General features: G+C 39.4%; 1 protein-coding gene across 9 annotated transcripts in view; it reads left to right on the top strand.

The window, feature by feature from the left end:
• Positions 1 to 586: 586 nt before the first annotated feature.
• add1 (adducin 1 (alpha)) overlaps positions 587 to 16,571 on the top strand; it is a 29,617-nt gene continuing 13,632 nt past the window's right edge. Inside the window, exons 1-8 of one of the 9 annotated variants that reach the window (XM_085463893.1) lie at positions 587 to 728; positions 12,783 to 12,991; positions 13,407 to 13,569; positions 13,753 to 13,904; positions 15,504 to 15,584; positions 15,753 to 15,902; positions 15,990 to 16,133; positions 16,224 to 16,322. In XM_085463893.1, the coding sequence (XP_085320019.1) occupies positions 12,797 to 12,991; positions 13,407 to 13,569; positions 13,753 to 13,904; positions 15,504 to 15,584; positions 15,753 to 15,902; positions 15,990 to 16,133; positions 16,224 to 16,322 (984 nt within the window). In that variant the 5' untranslated portion in view covers positions 587 to 728; positions 12,783 to 12,796. Of the gene's footprint in view, positions 729 to 10,490; positions 10,706 to 12,782; positions 12,992 to 13,406; positions 13,570 to 13,752; positions 13,905 to 15,503; positions 15,585 to 15,752; positions 15,903 to 15,989; positions 16,134 to 16,223; positions 16,323 to 16,571 lie in introns of those variants that run through there. The other 8 variants (XM_085463894.1, XM_085463889.1, XM_085463890.1 and 5 more) reach the window with 8 other exon arrangements.

The following is a 16,571-nucleotide window of genomic DNA, read 5'->3' as shown; positions in this document are numbered from 1 at the left end:
TGTTTAGCCTACAAGAGATCATCACTACTTAATATATTTGGTGCACTTGAATGAGTTCTGAGAATGAGCAAATGCATGTTTAAATTATGTAATCAAATCACAACATGATCACAAACTTCCACTACTGTTCTAAAAACATGCACCATTTTCAGTATGGGTTTTTTTTGTGCCACTGTTTTTCAAGCACACTCAGAGGAAGTTATGAATGAATATTACCACAAACCATCATTAACCATGATCAGTGAAGCATCCAATGGCACAATCCTGGGAGGTCAAGAGTAGCAAGTGATACAGTGCTGCTCCCAAAATATCTAAGCTGGGACTGAAGTGAGTTACATGACATTTGCAGCATATATTTTAATAAAATTACACTGCAGTGTAGCTGTGAGTAAAGCTGATTAAAAATAAACATTTGCGACAGGTTTCAGGTGCGTACCCTTCGTTTTAATAGGCTTTAAGTTTCAACACTGAAATATAAATCCAGCCATTTCTGCGGGGCGGGCCGATAACTCGCCCTCCAATCAGCGGCTACAATGGGTTAACATGTGCTCCCAGACGACCAATAGCGAGGGACGGACTAGGCCGTTTGCCGCACCCAAGTGAGGATGATGGCGGCTGGGCGGAGCCACGACGCGGGGACGACAAGCGCAGAGAGATAAACCCCACCGTGAGGAAAAATAGCGAAAACCGTTGTCCTGCTTAAATATCACCATTTCATCAAAGAGAGGGTAAGCGGTGATATAATCAACTTGGTTTGCATTTCAGCGACGGTGTTTATCCGTGGCGGCTTCTTCATATCGGTGTCTTTCTCGCTGTGTGTTCAGTGAGGCTCGGCTCTGTTTTGCTAGCATGTTGCCATTGAGCGGGGGAGTCTGCACAGACGCTGCTGTGCACTGTTAAACGACTGTTTCTGCGTTTCACTGTCCTTTATTAAACAATTCACATGGGCTCAGCTGCTCCCCTGGACCCCACACTTTGGTAGTCAGAATGTTTTACACTAAGTATCGTTAGCATTCTTTCCTAGCAGGCCTGTGATGGTGATGGTGATGGTGGAGGTGGTATTTTTATTTTATTATTTATTGGCGCAGAGTTACCGTTGCGTTGTAATTTGGACCCCTCTAGCTGTTCGGGTCGATAGGTTTAGTCGGACAGAGGCTCCTCGCCGTGCAGGTCTTACTCTAGTCTGGGTGTGTTTCCAAAGAGTGGGGGAGAAATTTGGGTTCTTTCCAGCTGTGTGTGTGCTGGTGATGGAGCAGTTTCCTGTGCTAGGTCAGACAGCTTTATGTCCTGCATGATAATATGGGCTCGCACACACTTTTAAATAATAAACAGGGTTTTCAAAAGAGAGCAAGAGAAACGCGTGGAATAATGCATTCTGTCAAATGGAAAGCTTGAAATGTATAGTACAGAAATGAGGGCTAGCTGAAAGCCTAAAAGTGTTATGGCTTGATGTGCATGGCATCTGGAGTGGGTACCACACCACATAGATTTTTGTTGTTGTTGTTGTTGTTTTAAATATATCCTTAAAGGATAAATTTCATTTATTAGTGTGGCTTATACAACTGTAAATTGATCACCTTTTGATAACGTGGTGTTGCTCACAAAAAGGTTTGTCATATTTGTGCACTAAAACAATGATAGAAAATATCTACTTGTAGCCTTAAATGTTCACCTTGAATAAGGATGATTGAAAGATGGTCAATCTCAATACAGTTGCTCATTTGTTTTGAGGCCCATGCTTTCGAACAGAGCCCCTAAGCTGTGGCTGTGTCTGGCTTGTTTATAAAGTCTGCTGGGAAGTCCCTTCCCCCACTTTGTACTGTATGAGGATTATCAGAGCCAAACTGCCAAGATAAATTGTCTGTGAGTGTATGTGTTGAGGCACGGTAACTCCCTGGATTTGGTAACTCTGCCAGAATGAGCGAAACTCCCAGAGGATGGTGTTTAGCTTCGTCAGTCTGCTGCCACCCTCGATACACACTGAACTACTTCACATACACACTTACTGTGTTTAACTCCCACTCCCCACACCTACACGCTTGACTTCAGTGCAGCTGAAAATGTGTTCCTCATTTTAGCTCCCTTCTCGCCGTTTCACTTTTTCCTTCCTTCCTCTCCATATGTGATCAGTTATAGCAGCATCTCAGGTGGTAGTGGCAGATGTGAAAATGGTCATTGGTGAACTTTAATTTGCACCATAGAGGTCACCAAAGATCATGTCAATTTGATGCAGCTGTGTTTGGGTTGCATATTTAGCTGGCAGATACATGCATACAGAATAGCATAGGCCTTAGTGTAATGCTAGGGAAGCTGCACAGGGAGGAGTGTGTTGTTTCAGAGAATGGTCTTCCACCACCCTGTCCCATGTGACATACGACAGGCAGATGAATCTTGAACTGCATTTTCACAGTAGGGTTAAAAAGTGTCTCACCTTGTCATGGCAGTTACAAAAGATATCGTTTCCATACTCATCGACCCACTGAGGGTGATGCAGTTAATGTAGCACACAGTAAATATAGCACTACCAGCCTGCTGAAACACTCCCTGTGAGGCACAGATGGAACGTCGGAGCCGTGTTGGCTGGGATGCATCACTGCACAAATGAAAGAGGGAGAGTTTAGTGCCCACTTTTACAGCCTATACCAGTGAGAGAGCAACAAATTATAATGTCTTAGATGCCAGCAAAGAAATTTCAGTTTAATTTAAATATAAGTTTCGGCTGCAGTTAATCTGTTTTTGCAACACAGTGTAACTCCCGCCTTGTTTGTAGTGTGTGCATTTAACAAAAAATATAAATGTAAAAAATGCTTGATGCTTAAGGGGTCGACGTTGGCCAAGCTGTGCTTGGAGTACCCTGGGATCTAAGCAGACTCCTTGCTGCATGTCGATTCTGTGGTTTTGTTTGTTTGTTTGTTTTGTTTTTTCCCCCTCTCACATTTCCTGCGATTCGCTTCAACCGCATGATCAAGAAATGCAAAGTTTTTTAAAAAGCCCCAAAAAATGGACCAAAAAAAGTTGTCTCATTTTGAAAAATAAGATTTCAAGATTTCACTTAGCTTTGACTCTTAAGTCCTATGTTTGAATATGAAATGGAAAAAAGGAATTACTTGTTTAAATTAAGGCTGCCATGATTAGTCGACTAGTCACGATTACGTTGACTATCAAAATCGTCGACGACTGATTTAATAGTCGACGCGTCGTTTGAAGCTTTGTAAGATCCCAAAAGACGCAGGAATAAGTAGTAGGATTTAAGAGTGTAATAACGGACTGAAACAGAAGATGGCAGCACTGCATGTACAAGGATGCCAGCTGCCGTTAAACCCCGAAGAAGAAGAAACTGTGTCCCAGAATTCATAGCGCAGCCCAGCTCAGTTTCCAACAATGGCGGCAGCTACTTAGTTTTGATATTACTCTTATTATTCTTTCTGGTCACAAAATAAACGTTTAACATATTTTCAGGTGAGAATGTAGCTGTGTAAACCTCAAATATCTGCTCAGTTTATCAGGACACCACATATTTTCAAAGCGCTCCGACGTTTTCGGAGACGTCTGTTACCCACTAGCTCGATAGTTAGCTGAGGGCAAGGCTCACTGGAGCCCGTGAGAGCACCGGACTCCCAGCAAATCGTTTTCAAACCCACCGCCGTCTTTCGCTACTCAGGTTAAACATATATAAGTCACTTAGATAACTTAAAAATGTTGTTGTTTGGCTTTTTTTTTTTTAGTATTTTATTTGTTCCTGAGTAAATCGGTTTGGCTGAGACTAAAGTTATCGTTTTTACACAGCTGAATAAACATCAAGCAGACAACTGATTATCAGAAGTGTGAGATGCTTGAGAATATACTCCAGTGTCCTGTTATATTTTAGATAGCAAGGAGTTTATTAAACTTCACCGAAACAATCTGCAAATTTCATTAAAATTTAATAAACTATCATCTTGTCTTTATTTTTAGTTACCACATACCTTAAACACTTAAAGCTGTAAGCTAATGATAGTTATATAAGAGCAGATGTTGCTGGTGCAATAAGCTGTACGTTTTACGTCCAATGGATGATGATCTGATTAGTTGACTAATCGCAAAAATAATCGGTGACTAGTCGACTATCAAAATAATCGTTTGTGGCAGCCCTAGTTTAAATGCCCCCTCCTCTTTTTTTGACATTATTTCTGATCAAGGAAAAAAATAGTATTAATGTAAATTAATGTCAATAGCCTTGTTTACATGGGCACAAGCAACCTCATTAAAAGCCTGTCTGCATTAAAAAGAAGTGTAAACATGCCAATTTGAAGATTGTTATGTGATCATGCTCCTTTAAGGTGATTAAAATTTCCAATTGTTAATCGGTTTGATCTGTATGTAAATAGTTCTTCCAGTGTTCAGGGTGAAATTATTCTTGCTCTACATGTCTGTTACATCAACACAACAAAAACAAGTTGAAGGTCTGTTCAAAAAGGAAAAATAACACAAACTTCACAAATGTTAGAGAGGGGAGAAGCTGAAATCTGTGACATGCGGCGTTTGTTTACATTGGAAAAGACAACTGCTTCTACTGTTTTCCAGAAAGTTAGACTATTCTGCGCTTGTCAAATGCTTGGATGTGTGTAAATGCAGGTAATGGTCAGATCACTTGGTTTAGTTTCTATGTAAACAATGACGTTATATTACAGGTTTTAATTAGATTTACATTTTGCACGTGTAAACATGGCTAATGAGAGCAGCATTGTGTATTTGATTTGCTGCCTCTTGATTTTAACACGTTAGCTTGTTTAATTTAATGAGAATGAAATAGTCTCTAAAAGTGCTGGTAGATTGCTTTGTTGATACAGCTTCTTTAATTTTCAGTGGAGTGCACAAAACAAGACAAGACAACATGCACTGGGCAGAGCTGGAATGACACCTAATGCATTCTTTCTGGTAATAGCAGCTAGAGATGACGCTTTCACACACGCAGAAATACAAGAGTTACTATTGGATTCTTTATTCCCAGTGATGATGGGCATCCAGCTTGGAGATATAAGGAGTTATTGTCTCAGAGCATCTGTCAAATGGCTGAAAACAGATAAAAAGTAGTAATGGTCTTTCTGTTTCTATGTTTGTTTGTTTTTCTTTTCCTGCCCCTGAACAAATCTTTTCAGTCTCTCATTTGATTGGCATATTTTTGGACACAACAAAATAGATCTTTTAGTCTTAGCTTAGTCATGTGGAAAAGATGGTTTTAGTCCAAGCTTCCGTCTCTCAAAAGTAAATTATGATAACACTGAAGTGTGCACGAACACACTGAGTGGTTGGGAGTTTTTATTAAGAGCCGGGCGCACAGAGATGAGAAAGCCCGGGGCTGGTCTTCATGTGCCACCTCGTCTGTGTTTTTGTTTTTCTGCCCATCCTTGTCTCATCAGTCTCTGGAGTATGGAAACATCTGTATCGGGTGTTGTCAAAAGAGTTCAAAACATCAGTCACCAAGAGAGAATGTGGTTATTTGCTTAGTACAACAGCTTATTGTTTATCTTCCTGTTTAAGGGTAAAAATGTATATTGTAGAAGGTCGTGACTAGGATTGATTGATTGATTGAATCTTTATTTTGAACATGTTGAAAAAGTATAAAAAAAATAGAATTAAGAGACAAATGAACAAAGCAAACAAAAGGAAAACGAGCAACCACAACTCCAAATAACATCCATGTTCAAAAAGGAGCAGGAAGAAGCATAAGCTTATTTAATCCCACCCCTTTTCCACTATCTAGTATCAATAGACTACAGAAATACCTCCTTGCAATTACATTATATGTTATGTGTAATTTTTTTTTTTTTTTTTTTTTTTTTTTTTTTTTAGGATCTGGAGTATTTTGTTGTGATACTTTAAAACTGTGGACAGACTGTCACTTTCAGTCTGTATCAGGCTATTGGTAGTTACTGGTGAAAGTTCTGTAGCATGGCTCTTTTTTGGCAGGATAAGATTTTATAGGACATTAATTTGTCAGGTGTGCCATTAGTTCGGTAAATATATTGCCCTGATCCCTACCTTATTTATCTAAAATTTTGTGCTTATTTTTATTAAGTAATTTGCAGGGTTTTCTAAGGTTTATTTGTTTGGCGTATATTGAATCAAATGCTGTTTAAAAAAAATCACACTTTCCTCAGTCAGTGTGAAACCAAATGTGCTCTTTTATCAGCTTTAGCACCCTGTTAAAAGAGAGACCTCAAACAAGGGGATTTTGCCATTACTGCAGTTGGCGATAAGGGAGTCTGACACTGTTCATCAGCTAGAGCTTGCCTGAGAGCAGAGTTTCTTAGTCTTCAGTTCTGTTTCTGATTGCCTTTGCTGCAGGCTGGGGTTAACATAGTTGTTGTCTCTCCAGTATGCAGTATCAAAAGATCATTATTCACATCTCCACCCCACAGCTAGTCTTGTAGCAGCTAATACATTTTTACACAAACCTCTGTGTCCCTTATTTTTAGTTAAGGCGGAGAACACACTGCTGAGATGAAGTGATGATAGTAAAGGTAGCTATAAAGTCCCCGGCATTTGCAGGGTAGTCTTTAAACACTCCCTGAGCTCTATTCAGCAACTACAGAGCACTTTCCAATACGGATTTTCCAGTGGGTGTGGTTACAAAAGCCAAAATGACCTATTTAATCCATTACTGCATGATTGATGATATTAACTTTGCTTCCAAAATAATTCCTGTAAGATTAAATTATAACAACCAGGATAGACATATTTACCTCTCAGCCTTGTTGTCACCTGGGAGGGTGAGTGGGTGAATGGCTTGGACACCTAAATGCACTGAAATAACTTGAAAATGAGGCAACATAGGAGCTTGAAATTGACATTATAGGTGCATCTACTAAAAATCCTGGACTACTTCAGACTAAGAAACCAAGAGCAAAAGCAACCGGATATACTGCTATCATACTCTAAATGGCACCATAGTGGAAGTGGAATTCTTTTCTTGTAGTCTTGTGGTCTGATAGCGAATGGCCAAACTAGTTAAATGAGTGGCACATTAATTCCAAGTTGTGCTTTCTGACACTGACTGCCTTGGAGTGTGATGTTGGCCCACAGCTGTTCTTACATAACAGCAATCTTTATAGGCTGTCCTGTGTTTCCATGGTGATGTGTTTGGTTTCCAAGGCAACTGTACTCCTAACAGGAGCTGAGGCCAGCTGAACACATGCATCTACATTTCTTAGGAGAAAGGAGGAAAGGGCCTGGTGAAATGGCAAACTTTCTGTGTCTGATGATGTTTTGCTTACTCTGTCCACAAGGAATAAACGCTTTTGAGATCTGATCATTTGTCACTTGTAAACAGCAGAAAAGAGTTGCACTGAATATGCTCCTGCTGGAATTTGCAGTGTCTGCTGTTTAACAGCTGGAGGGACTCTGTTGATGTTTGAAGTGAGGCTGAGTGGAGTAAGAAATTATGTATCAAATGCTTTTGAGATAGCAGTGAAAGTGACCTTATTCAGTGCTGTTTGAGGGTTTTGTTAAATGCATAAAATTAAATGTTCCTTTTGACCTTTCTGTGCTTTGTTTACGCAGGTATGGCAGTGGATTTGAAAGCTAGCAGATTATTGTGTACCCTTTGTCTTCTTTCTCTCACAGCTCTCCTTCTCTCATCTGCCTCTATGTGGTTTGAATATAATTTAAGAGATACATGGTTCCACCTGAATTTGCAGCACTAAGCAGAACTTTTAGCATTGTGCATTGCCGGTTTGGATTCTAGGGTGATGGCAGCTTTAAATGAAAGGATCCTATTACAGTGTTCCTGCAGTCCTTTAGTCCGCAGAGTTGGCTCAATGTGAACAAGATTTAGGATTCCAATCAGACCTAAATGTTGTTTTCATGGTTTTACTATATTAACTTTGCCTCAAAGAACCTTATTAATTATTAGTATCTCCAAAACATTTTTTTTTTTAAATCAAAAAACCTATCAGTACTTGTCTGATTAGAAACTTCAACACAAGCACAAATTTCTTCATTGCCACCGAGTGCTAATGGACTGAAAAAGATGCAGAGTTAAAGCTTTTATAAACAGTCTCAATTTTGATATTGATTCTAGGGCATTAAGCTCAAATGGATAATGCTGATATGTTGCTGACTTGCGATAAAATGCTGTGGGCCATTAGTGTCAATAATATCTGTAGGTTCTTTTTTTTTTTCCCTAACCAAAGTAAGTCACAAAAGTCCAGTTTCATCAAACGCGGTTTATTTATGCACTTATTCTGTGAAATATCATATAAACATTTTGCGGTCTTACAATTCACGCGGTTTCAGATTGTGAAAATGCTGGCAAACTTTCTCCACTTCTCAGATGGCTCTAAATTGGTGTGTTTTACACTCAGCATGAAAAGGTATATTTCTGTATTGTGGTGTTGATTTTTCTGCGTTTCTTGACTGTGGGTACAATTTCTTTGCCTCATTGCCATTAACAGTTAACACCATCAACAGGAAATGTAACGTGGCTTTTCCGCAAATTAAATCAAATTGAAAAAGATGTGACTAACTGTCTGGAAGCATTGAGACCTTTTTCTGGTAACCCACTCTGACATGGGTCAGTGTTTGAAGAACTGCAGACACTGCAGTGTTGTCAGATAGCTTTGGTATGTGTTAGTCTCAACTCTGCCTGTAGCTATTATGTATAAAGTGAAATGATTGTACAGTGATTTTAAAAAGTTTATGATGTATGAATAGCTTACTCTAGAAGAGGTCACTGCCTTGCAACAGCATGTAACAGCTGTTTTGGACGCTAAGTGATGCAAATTGTCTTTCTTAGCCTGATTTAATTAATTTGGCACATGGGCATCAGGGCAGCTGGTGTGGTGCTGCAACTTCAGCAGAGGCGATTGTGATGGTTTTTGAAAGTTCAGCAATATCTGCCCACCTTCAAACCACAGCTTTGCTCGATCATCAGAGCTGCTTCCAAATGTTACTGTTTGCTCAGCATTGGTAGGATTTTACTCGTGATATGTAAACAGTCAGTTTTTTAGGTGGGGGATCAGTGAGGAGTGAAAGAAGAATGTTGATACTGATAAGTGAAAAAGGATTGGCCCGATTGGTTAGTCTGATAATTGCATGATCCCTGCATACATGCATAAAATACTTACACTTATTGCACCTTTTTAAAGAGCATTCTTTGGGTTTTAAGTTGTCGTTCTGGATGTTTTGCACATCACACTAGAGCCAAAATGATTATCACTATTTTTTTTTTTAATCTGTATTGAGATTCTGATTATTCATTTTTAGTGACAAAAATGTTTTTATTACACTTTCGTGTGAACATAACAGTGCTTTAACATCCATGTTGTGCTACATTGCAGCTAATGTACAGATTTTTAGCATAAAGATAAAATTTGTCCTCCTCGTTCATGTAAATTCAGTGAATTTCTCAGAAGAAAATTTGTAAATAATGAATCAAGTTTCACCAAAACGTAACACTAACTGAAATACATTTACATTGAGCTACAATCCTGGTAATTAAAACATTTTTGCAGACAATGAGGTCCACTTGACCTACGTGCCTCTCCTAGAGGCAAAATATAAAGTCTTTAATTCGTGTTGCTTTGCAGTGCAACAACAGCTCTTCAGCACTCTATGATTTCCTCTTGGTTAACATCACTAAAATTATTTCCTAACAATGGATGGTGATGTTCACCTTTGACTTTGGTTATCTGTCTATCTGTAGTATTACTTATCCATACTAGTCCAGGAAACTTGCACCGTGCTGGGAACAGCTGTGATCGGCTCGTGGAGGCATTAACTTGGCGCTGATTTAGGTATCGCTTGATTTGCTGTTACTTGGTGACTTCAAAAACTTCATTTAATTATTGGAAGCGAAAATTGGGATGGATATTAAAATGTGATTAATTGTGCAGCTCTCCATCAAACTAAATATAGTCGATTTTTTTCATATTTTTAAGCAGCGTGACAAAAGCTGCCACTGCTTCAGTTTTTAAAATGATTGATTTGCCCCTTCATGTACTGAGGATCCGTCATTAACACCTTTTAGCTTCACATGACACATTAATGGCTGAAGAGCAGAAAGCTTTGTACTATGACCTGTAAAAGTTGCTTTTCTAGTCCTATTGAGGCTCTATGTGATTGGCATATATTTCAGTGACTTCATTCATAATGATTCATCAGGTTGAGATCTTCCATGATTTGTGGCAGATGGCTTAAATATATGTGCAAAAGTACACAATCAAAGCAGTGCTGCTGACAAATTTTATTAAATATGTAACATTTTATGCTGTACATTTAAAAAATAAAGTATATTTTGTTGATAGAGATTGACCAACAACATGGAAAAAATGACTATTTGGAGATTCCCTTGCATCATTAATAGGCCAGGGACAGAGGATCTCTCTCCCTAATGAGTGTCTGGCACCAGATCTCAGTGCTCTGTATTCCTCTGTCAATAACTCACGCCCTAGTTACATGACTGAATCAAAACTGAGTTTTTTTCCTGAATGGTTTCAAAGAGTATGCAGCCTCGCTGTCTTTTCTCATTCTCTTATTTCTTAATTGCACTTTAAGTTGGTTTTTATGACAAAAGGAAAGCAACAGATAGGAAAACAAAAGGTGAAGAACATAAAAGTGCTTGATTTTAGGAAATTGGGGACGAATGCCATTGCAAAGATAGCCATGTCAACCTCAGCTGTCTCCTCTTTGGACAGAGTCTGGAGTTTCCTTACACGTGGAAGACGTAAGGATTATTTTGTTTCAAGTATTTACATTTTCATTATTTTGCTCAATGAGTAATACTAAAAATGATGACAATTCTATACACTAACCTTTTTGATAGAATGCACAAAATGTAGGAAATGCATGTTTAGTTTGAATGTAATTGGTAAATTGAATTTAAACACATTTATCTTAAAATAAGGGTCTTTTTTTTTAAACATAATGCTAAATAAAAGCAAATGTATAAAAGTGCAATTAAAAGATGGAACCAAGCAGTAAAAGCAACAGTTACTTTGTATCTCGGCACTGCTGGAGTGAGAGGTCTGCCAAAAGCCTTTAATTGAAATGCATAGGGGACAACAAATGGCACTAAAGTTGGACATCCCATAAGCATTAGGAGGTAAATCAATTGACCAGCCAAACTAGTGCTGCTAAATGTAACTGCTATCTTTAATGGGTCTCAGACTTTTGTGATGTGCTTTACTGTGTTTAAGTGACATGTTTACTGATATTAGATTTTAAATATTAGATTTACAATAATTACTTTGATATGATACACACCTGTTATCATACTTAATAAAGACACTTTAATAAAGAGACGGTGCATGTTTAGGACTTATCTTTGGTCTCTGTCAGTGGTCTTTAATTATTATATTGTTGGTCTGACTATACCACACATGAAGGTATTACAACCTGCCTATCTGTTGTACAGATTAAGTTTATTAAGTAAAAAAAATTGGACAAAGTATTGTTGGTGTAGAATTTGCAAAACGGGAAACCAAGTCCTGATTTAAATTCGTGACCTCAGATCTGTGGAAATATTGGTGTTATTGATGTGGAAAATCTCAGAACACCAATAAAAGCGGACAGGAAGAGAAAAAAGAGGGTCCGTCAGCTCCCTCTGTGATGCTGGATGCTTTGAGTTCAGTATGCTGTTGTCATGGCACTTTTGGCTCAACAATTTGTATTGATTTGAACTAATGGGCTGGCTCAGACACACACACACACACACACACACACACACACACACGCTTCCTCATGAGTTTGTCTGTGCCCTTCAGAGTCAGCACTTGAGTACTTTGTCCAGTGACAGACAGCTGCAAACTATTTATCCTTACAAGCACTCAGCCAGGAGGATCAACTTGGATCTACTATAAATCTGGCTTCATGTCTGCAGATCCCTCACTATTGTTGTTGTCAGTTTATAGTTTTATAGCAGCTGCTTTAGGTAATATGCAAAGCTGTAAGAAGTAACTGTTAGAATTAGCGGGCTATATGCTATAAGTCATGTCAACAACATAACAGAACATGCACTGTTATAGCTCACATGACTGAGCAGGGAAACCCATACACTGTAAGGCTATAGCAGAGGCCTGATTTTGAGTTCGCCTCAAGGTCATTTACTGCTCATCTTCCCCTTGTTTGTTCTCCCAGCTTTTGACTTTGCATCACTGTCCTATCTAAATGAAGAAAAAAAAAAAGTAAATATCTATCACAAAGATTATGAAATAACAAGATACAGCTGGCTGTATTTTCAGTTTCTTTTATTTCCTTTGGCCAGAGTTGACAGTGGAGTGCTGTTGTGATTTCAGGAAACACATTGTGGAAATCAATGATAACCTCTATGTGGTCACATGACCAAGGCAGGATGTAAGGGCGGTATGGTTTGCATGATTGGCTTTCTGGTTTAATGATGGGTGATTCTCATTTCCTCTTTTACAACAGGAAACTTCCTTAAGTTAAGGCACTTTGTAACCAAGCTTCAAATACAGATGGTGTTGACTGTTATGATGGAAATCTATATACTGTATGTCAGACAGTACATAGGTGTGCCATCAAAACACACACAGAAAGTACTAATTTTGATTTATATTCTAGTAAAAGGATAACCACTTAAAACATGAATTGCTTTCAAATTATATGTTTAGCAGTTTTTGAATTAGTGTTAAATTGAACAATTTCTTTCTCATTTTACAGACTACATTATGACCGTAAGAGCTACATTAAGCCTACCACACAAACCCACTTAAGAAATGTACAATGTTACTATTTGTTTTACTCTATTAGATGTTTAACAGTAGTCTCTGACACGGTTACAGGAGGCCAGCCCAGGATGAACGGCGAGTCAGGTGCCGGGGTGGTGACAGCCCCCCCTCCCACCACAGCCCCCCACAAGGAGCGATATTTTGACCGGGTAGATGAGAGCAGTCCAGAGTACCAGAGGGAGAGGAACATGGCACCGGACCTGCGACAGGACTTCAACATGATGGAGCAGAGGAAGAGAGTCTCCATGATCCTACAGAGCCCCGTCAGTAGGACGTATTCATTAATTCTGCTTGTTCATGTTGTTTGGTTTTCATGGATCAGAGTCAGGTCATGGTTCATATGTTCAGAAATCTCTTGATTCGTTGATTCGTCAGCAGAATGCCCAGGACAGTGAAAAAATTTGTTCAGAGGTCGATTATATGCATGAAAAGCACTGATGTGTAAGTTTTTACTGTGCAGAGAGAAGCTGAAGAAGTTGCCCTTTCATACAGGCTCAGTTTTATGCATTTTTGAATCTAATTAATATTAGATCTGTGTAGATCCGTGGTTATTTCTGCCTTTAGGATTTGCCCTGTTTCTGAAAGTTACTCTTACCACCCTTTAAAATTCAAAGTTGATCATTTGTTCGTTTTGTTGTTTTTTGTTTGTTTGTCGTGTCTGTGTCAACGGCCCTCCAGGCCTTTTGCGAGGAGCTAGAGACGATGATCCAGGATCAGCTGAAGAAGGGAAAGACGCCCACAAGCCTATTGGCTCTGCAGCAGATCGCAGATTTCATGACCACCAGTATGCCTTCCATGTACCCTGCAGCACCACAAGGAGGCATGGCGGCACTCAATATGAGTAAGCAGAGAAGAGAATGGCTGTGTGTGACTTCTTGACCTCAGCCCTGCTGTGTCTGTGCTCACAATGAGTAATGCAGAGCATGCCAGAGTTGATTTCAGCACAAAGACTCTAGTCAGATTTCAGTGGCAGAACCCATCTAATTGTTGTATGTGAGATTGCCTTTTCTTTCTTTCTTCACAGGTTTGGGAATGGTGACTCCAGTCAATGATCTGCGTGGCTCTGACTCCATCTCCTACGACAAGGGCGAGAAGCTGCTGCGCTGCAAGTTGGCTGCCTTTTATCGGCTGGCTGACTTGTTTGGCTGGTCTGAGCTCATCTACAACCACCTCACAGTACGTTCATTCATTCCATAATAAAACGTCAGGTTGATATTTTGACACAGCTTTTAGTATGCCCATGCAGTCTGAGTCTGATGCATTGCTGCATTTTAGAAGCAAGTCTTGTAACTGTACAATGATCCTGGGATGATTCTGGGTGGTTATTTTTAAGCCCCTTTTTAAATCAAGGATAGAGTTTCAATTTCAATGGTAACTGGGATGTGTGTACAATCACCAGTCGAAACAAATAAGACTTTCAAAAGTTTGTTGACTGTGTCACAAAATAAGGTGTAAAACATATTTTTCCTGCAGTTGACACTTCCACTGCCCATAATTTCATAAAACGATGGCTTCAGTGAAGGCTTAATTCAGAGTGCTAACCTAAACAGGTCTCTTTACACCCAAAGAGACCACTGAACAAATACTTTGTTTGTTCACATTATTGTCCAATAAGCAAAGAAGTAAAAAGCCCTACATCTTTTACTGTGATAATCAGCAGAGAGACATCCCAAAGATCTTCTAGAATCAACTCTCACAACTCGTTACCTATACAGGGAGTTACTTGAAAGCATTATCTAAATAGCTTTAATGTTAGTGGTCAGCAGAATGTATAACTGAAAATATACTCTGTTCTAGGGCTGCACGATTAATCGTTAGAAAATCGTGATCTCGATTCATACTTATGTGCGATCTCATTTCCAAATGACAATGATTTAAAAAAAGAAAAAAAGACGACAATTGTACCGCATTTTGATCCGGGACGTAATCTGCATGAAAACAAGCGCTCACTCTTCCTGCTCAACAAATGACAAGGGCGGAGCCTTATACCACGTGATACAGAAGCTGTGCCGTGTGATGCTAAAATTAGCAGGGAAAAAACAACGGAGAACACGTCAGGGATGACGAGAAAGTGACAGGAGAAAATCCGTCCCGGTCAACCACCCAAACATCAATAACGGGAACCTTATACAGCGCTTCCCTATACCCGTCAAACTCCTGCAGGCACAAAGAAATTACGGAGGCTATTACTTATCACCTGACCAAAGATATGGCTCCCATCAACACTGTGCAAAACGAGGGATTTAGGAAAATGATCAACACCCTAGACAAACGCTACACAGTCCCAACCCGCAACTATTTTTCTATTGTTGCACTACCTGCTCTATACACGCAGCGTCGAGCAACGGTGGAGACGGAATTTCAAGCAGTACAACATTTTGCGGCAACAACAAAGTGTGAGACATTTGTTGTTTTTATGTTTTTTTATTGTTTTTATGTTCAGTCTCAACTGTTACGAAGTTGATGTGCAGTTAATAAGTGCAATAAATATTTATACTGGAAAAGAAAATCGTGAGAGAATCGTGATCTCAATTCTAAGCCAAAAAATCGTGATTCTCATTTTATGCAAAATCGTGCAGCCCTACTCTGAACAGTGCACTAATCTGCACAGTAACTCCAGTTTTTGTTTTTTTCCTCCACCACTTTTGGCTATTTGTAAATTTCTGCCATAGAAATTTACTTCTGTTCAGGATTCTGTGAGTGTTGTTTCCTCACAGTGCTGCTCAGTTTGAGCCACCTTCAGTAATCTAACATTGCTGTGTTCTTGTCTTACAGGTCAGAGTGAATTCAGACCAGGAGCGCTTCCTTATTGTTCCCTTTGGGCTCCTTTACAGTGAAGTCACTGCCTCCAGTTTGGTAAGAAGCACTTCAGATCATTAATCGAGGCTTTGTTTTCCCTTTGTTATTGAATGAAGCAATTTCCCCTCATATTATAATACCTTGAGCTGCATGAGTTTACATCTTTTGAGATTAAGTTTTCAAAACGGGGTTATACAACCTCATACAATCTGCTATTCCATCTAGGTGAAGATTAATCTCCAAGGTGAAATGGTAGACCGTGGCAGCACCAACCTTGGAGTCAACCAGGCCGGTTTCACTCTCCACTCTGCCATCTATGCTGCACGTCCTGATGTCAAGTGTATCGTACATATACATACACCTGCAGGGGCAGCGGTAAGCAACAGTAGTGCATGCTGTAAATTTACAATTTAAAAACATAGTTGGTTAGGTGTTGTCTGAGCCTGTTTATTTTTTTTGCAGGTGTCAGCCATGAAATGCGGACTGTTACCCATCTCTCCTGAGGCCCTATCCCTGGGTGAGGTGGCCTACCATGACTACTACGGCATCCTCGTGGATGATGAAGAAACTACTCTTATACAGAGAAACCTTGGCCCTAAAAGCAAGGTAACAGCAGAGTCTTTGTGTGTGTAATAGAAATCAAAAGGAGAGAATTTATTTCTAAAGGGAATTTTCTTTTTATTTCGTTTGTTTCAGGTGTTGATCCTTAGGAACCATGGCTTGGTGTCAGTAGGTGAAACAGTGGAGGAGGCTTTCTATTACATCCACAATCTGGTCACTGCCTGTGAGATCCAGGTAGGACACTGAACCACCTGGTAGTGGTAACACATTGAAATTTTTTAATGTCAAACGATCCGTAATATTCTGGCTTTGTTGTTTCATGTGGTTGTCATACATGTTTGTATGCGTTTTTCACAACTAATGCTTTTGTCCGTTGTCTCTTTGTCTCTTTATACATGTTCATCTGTCCTTGTGTTGGATGTCTGTGTCTCTTCCTTGATGTGCTTGTGTCCTCATTCTCTTTTTTTTTTTTTTTTTTGGTTT

Source organism: Copadichromis virginalis, linkage group LG7 (genome assembly GCF_057382275.1).
Source record: "Copadichromis virginalis isolate Kocher_CV1m ecotype Utaka linkage group LG7, C_Virginalis_male_GT1.1, whole genome shotgun sequence".
Taxonomy (NCBI): Eukaryota; Metazoa; Chordata; class Actinopteri; order Cichliformes; family Cichlidae; genus Copadichromis; species Copadichromis virginalis.
The sequence above is the reverse complement of the archived record's forward strand: the minus strand, read 5'-3'. Positions and strand labels throughout refer to the sequence as shown.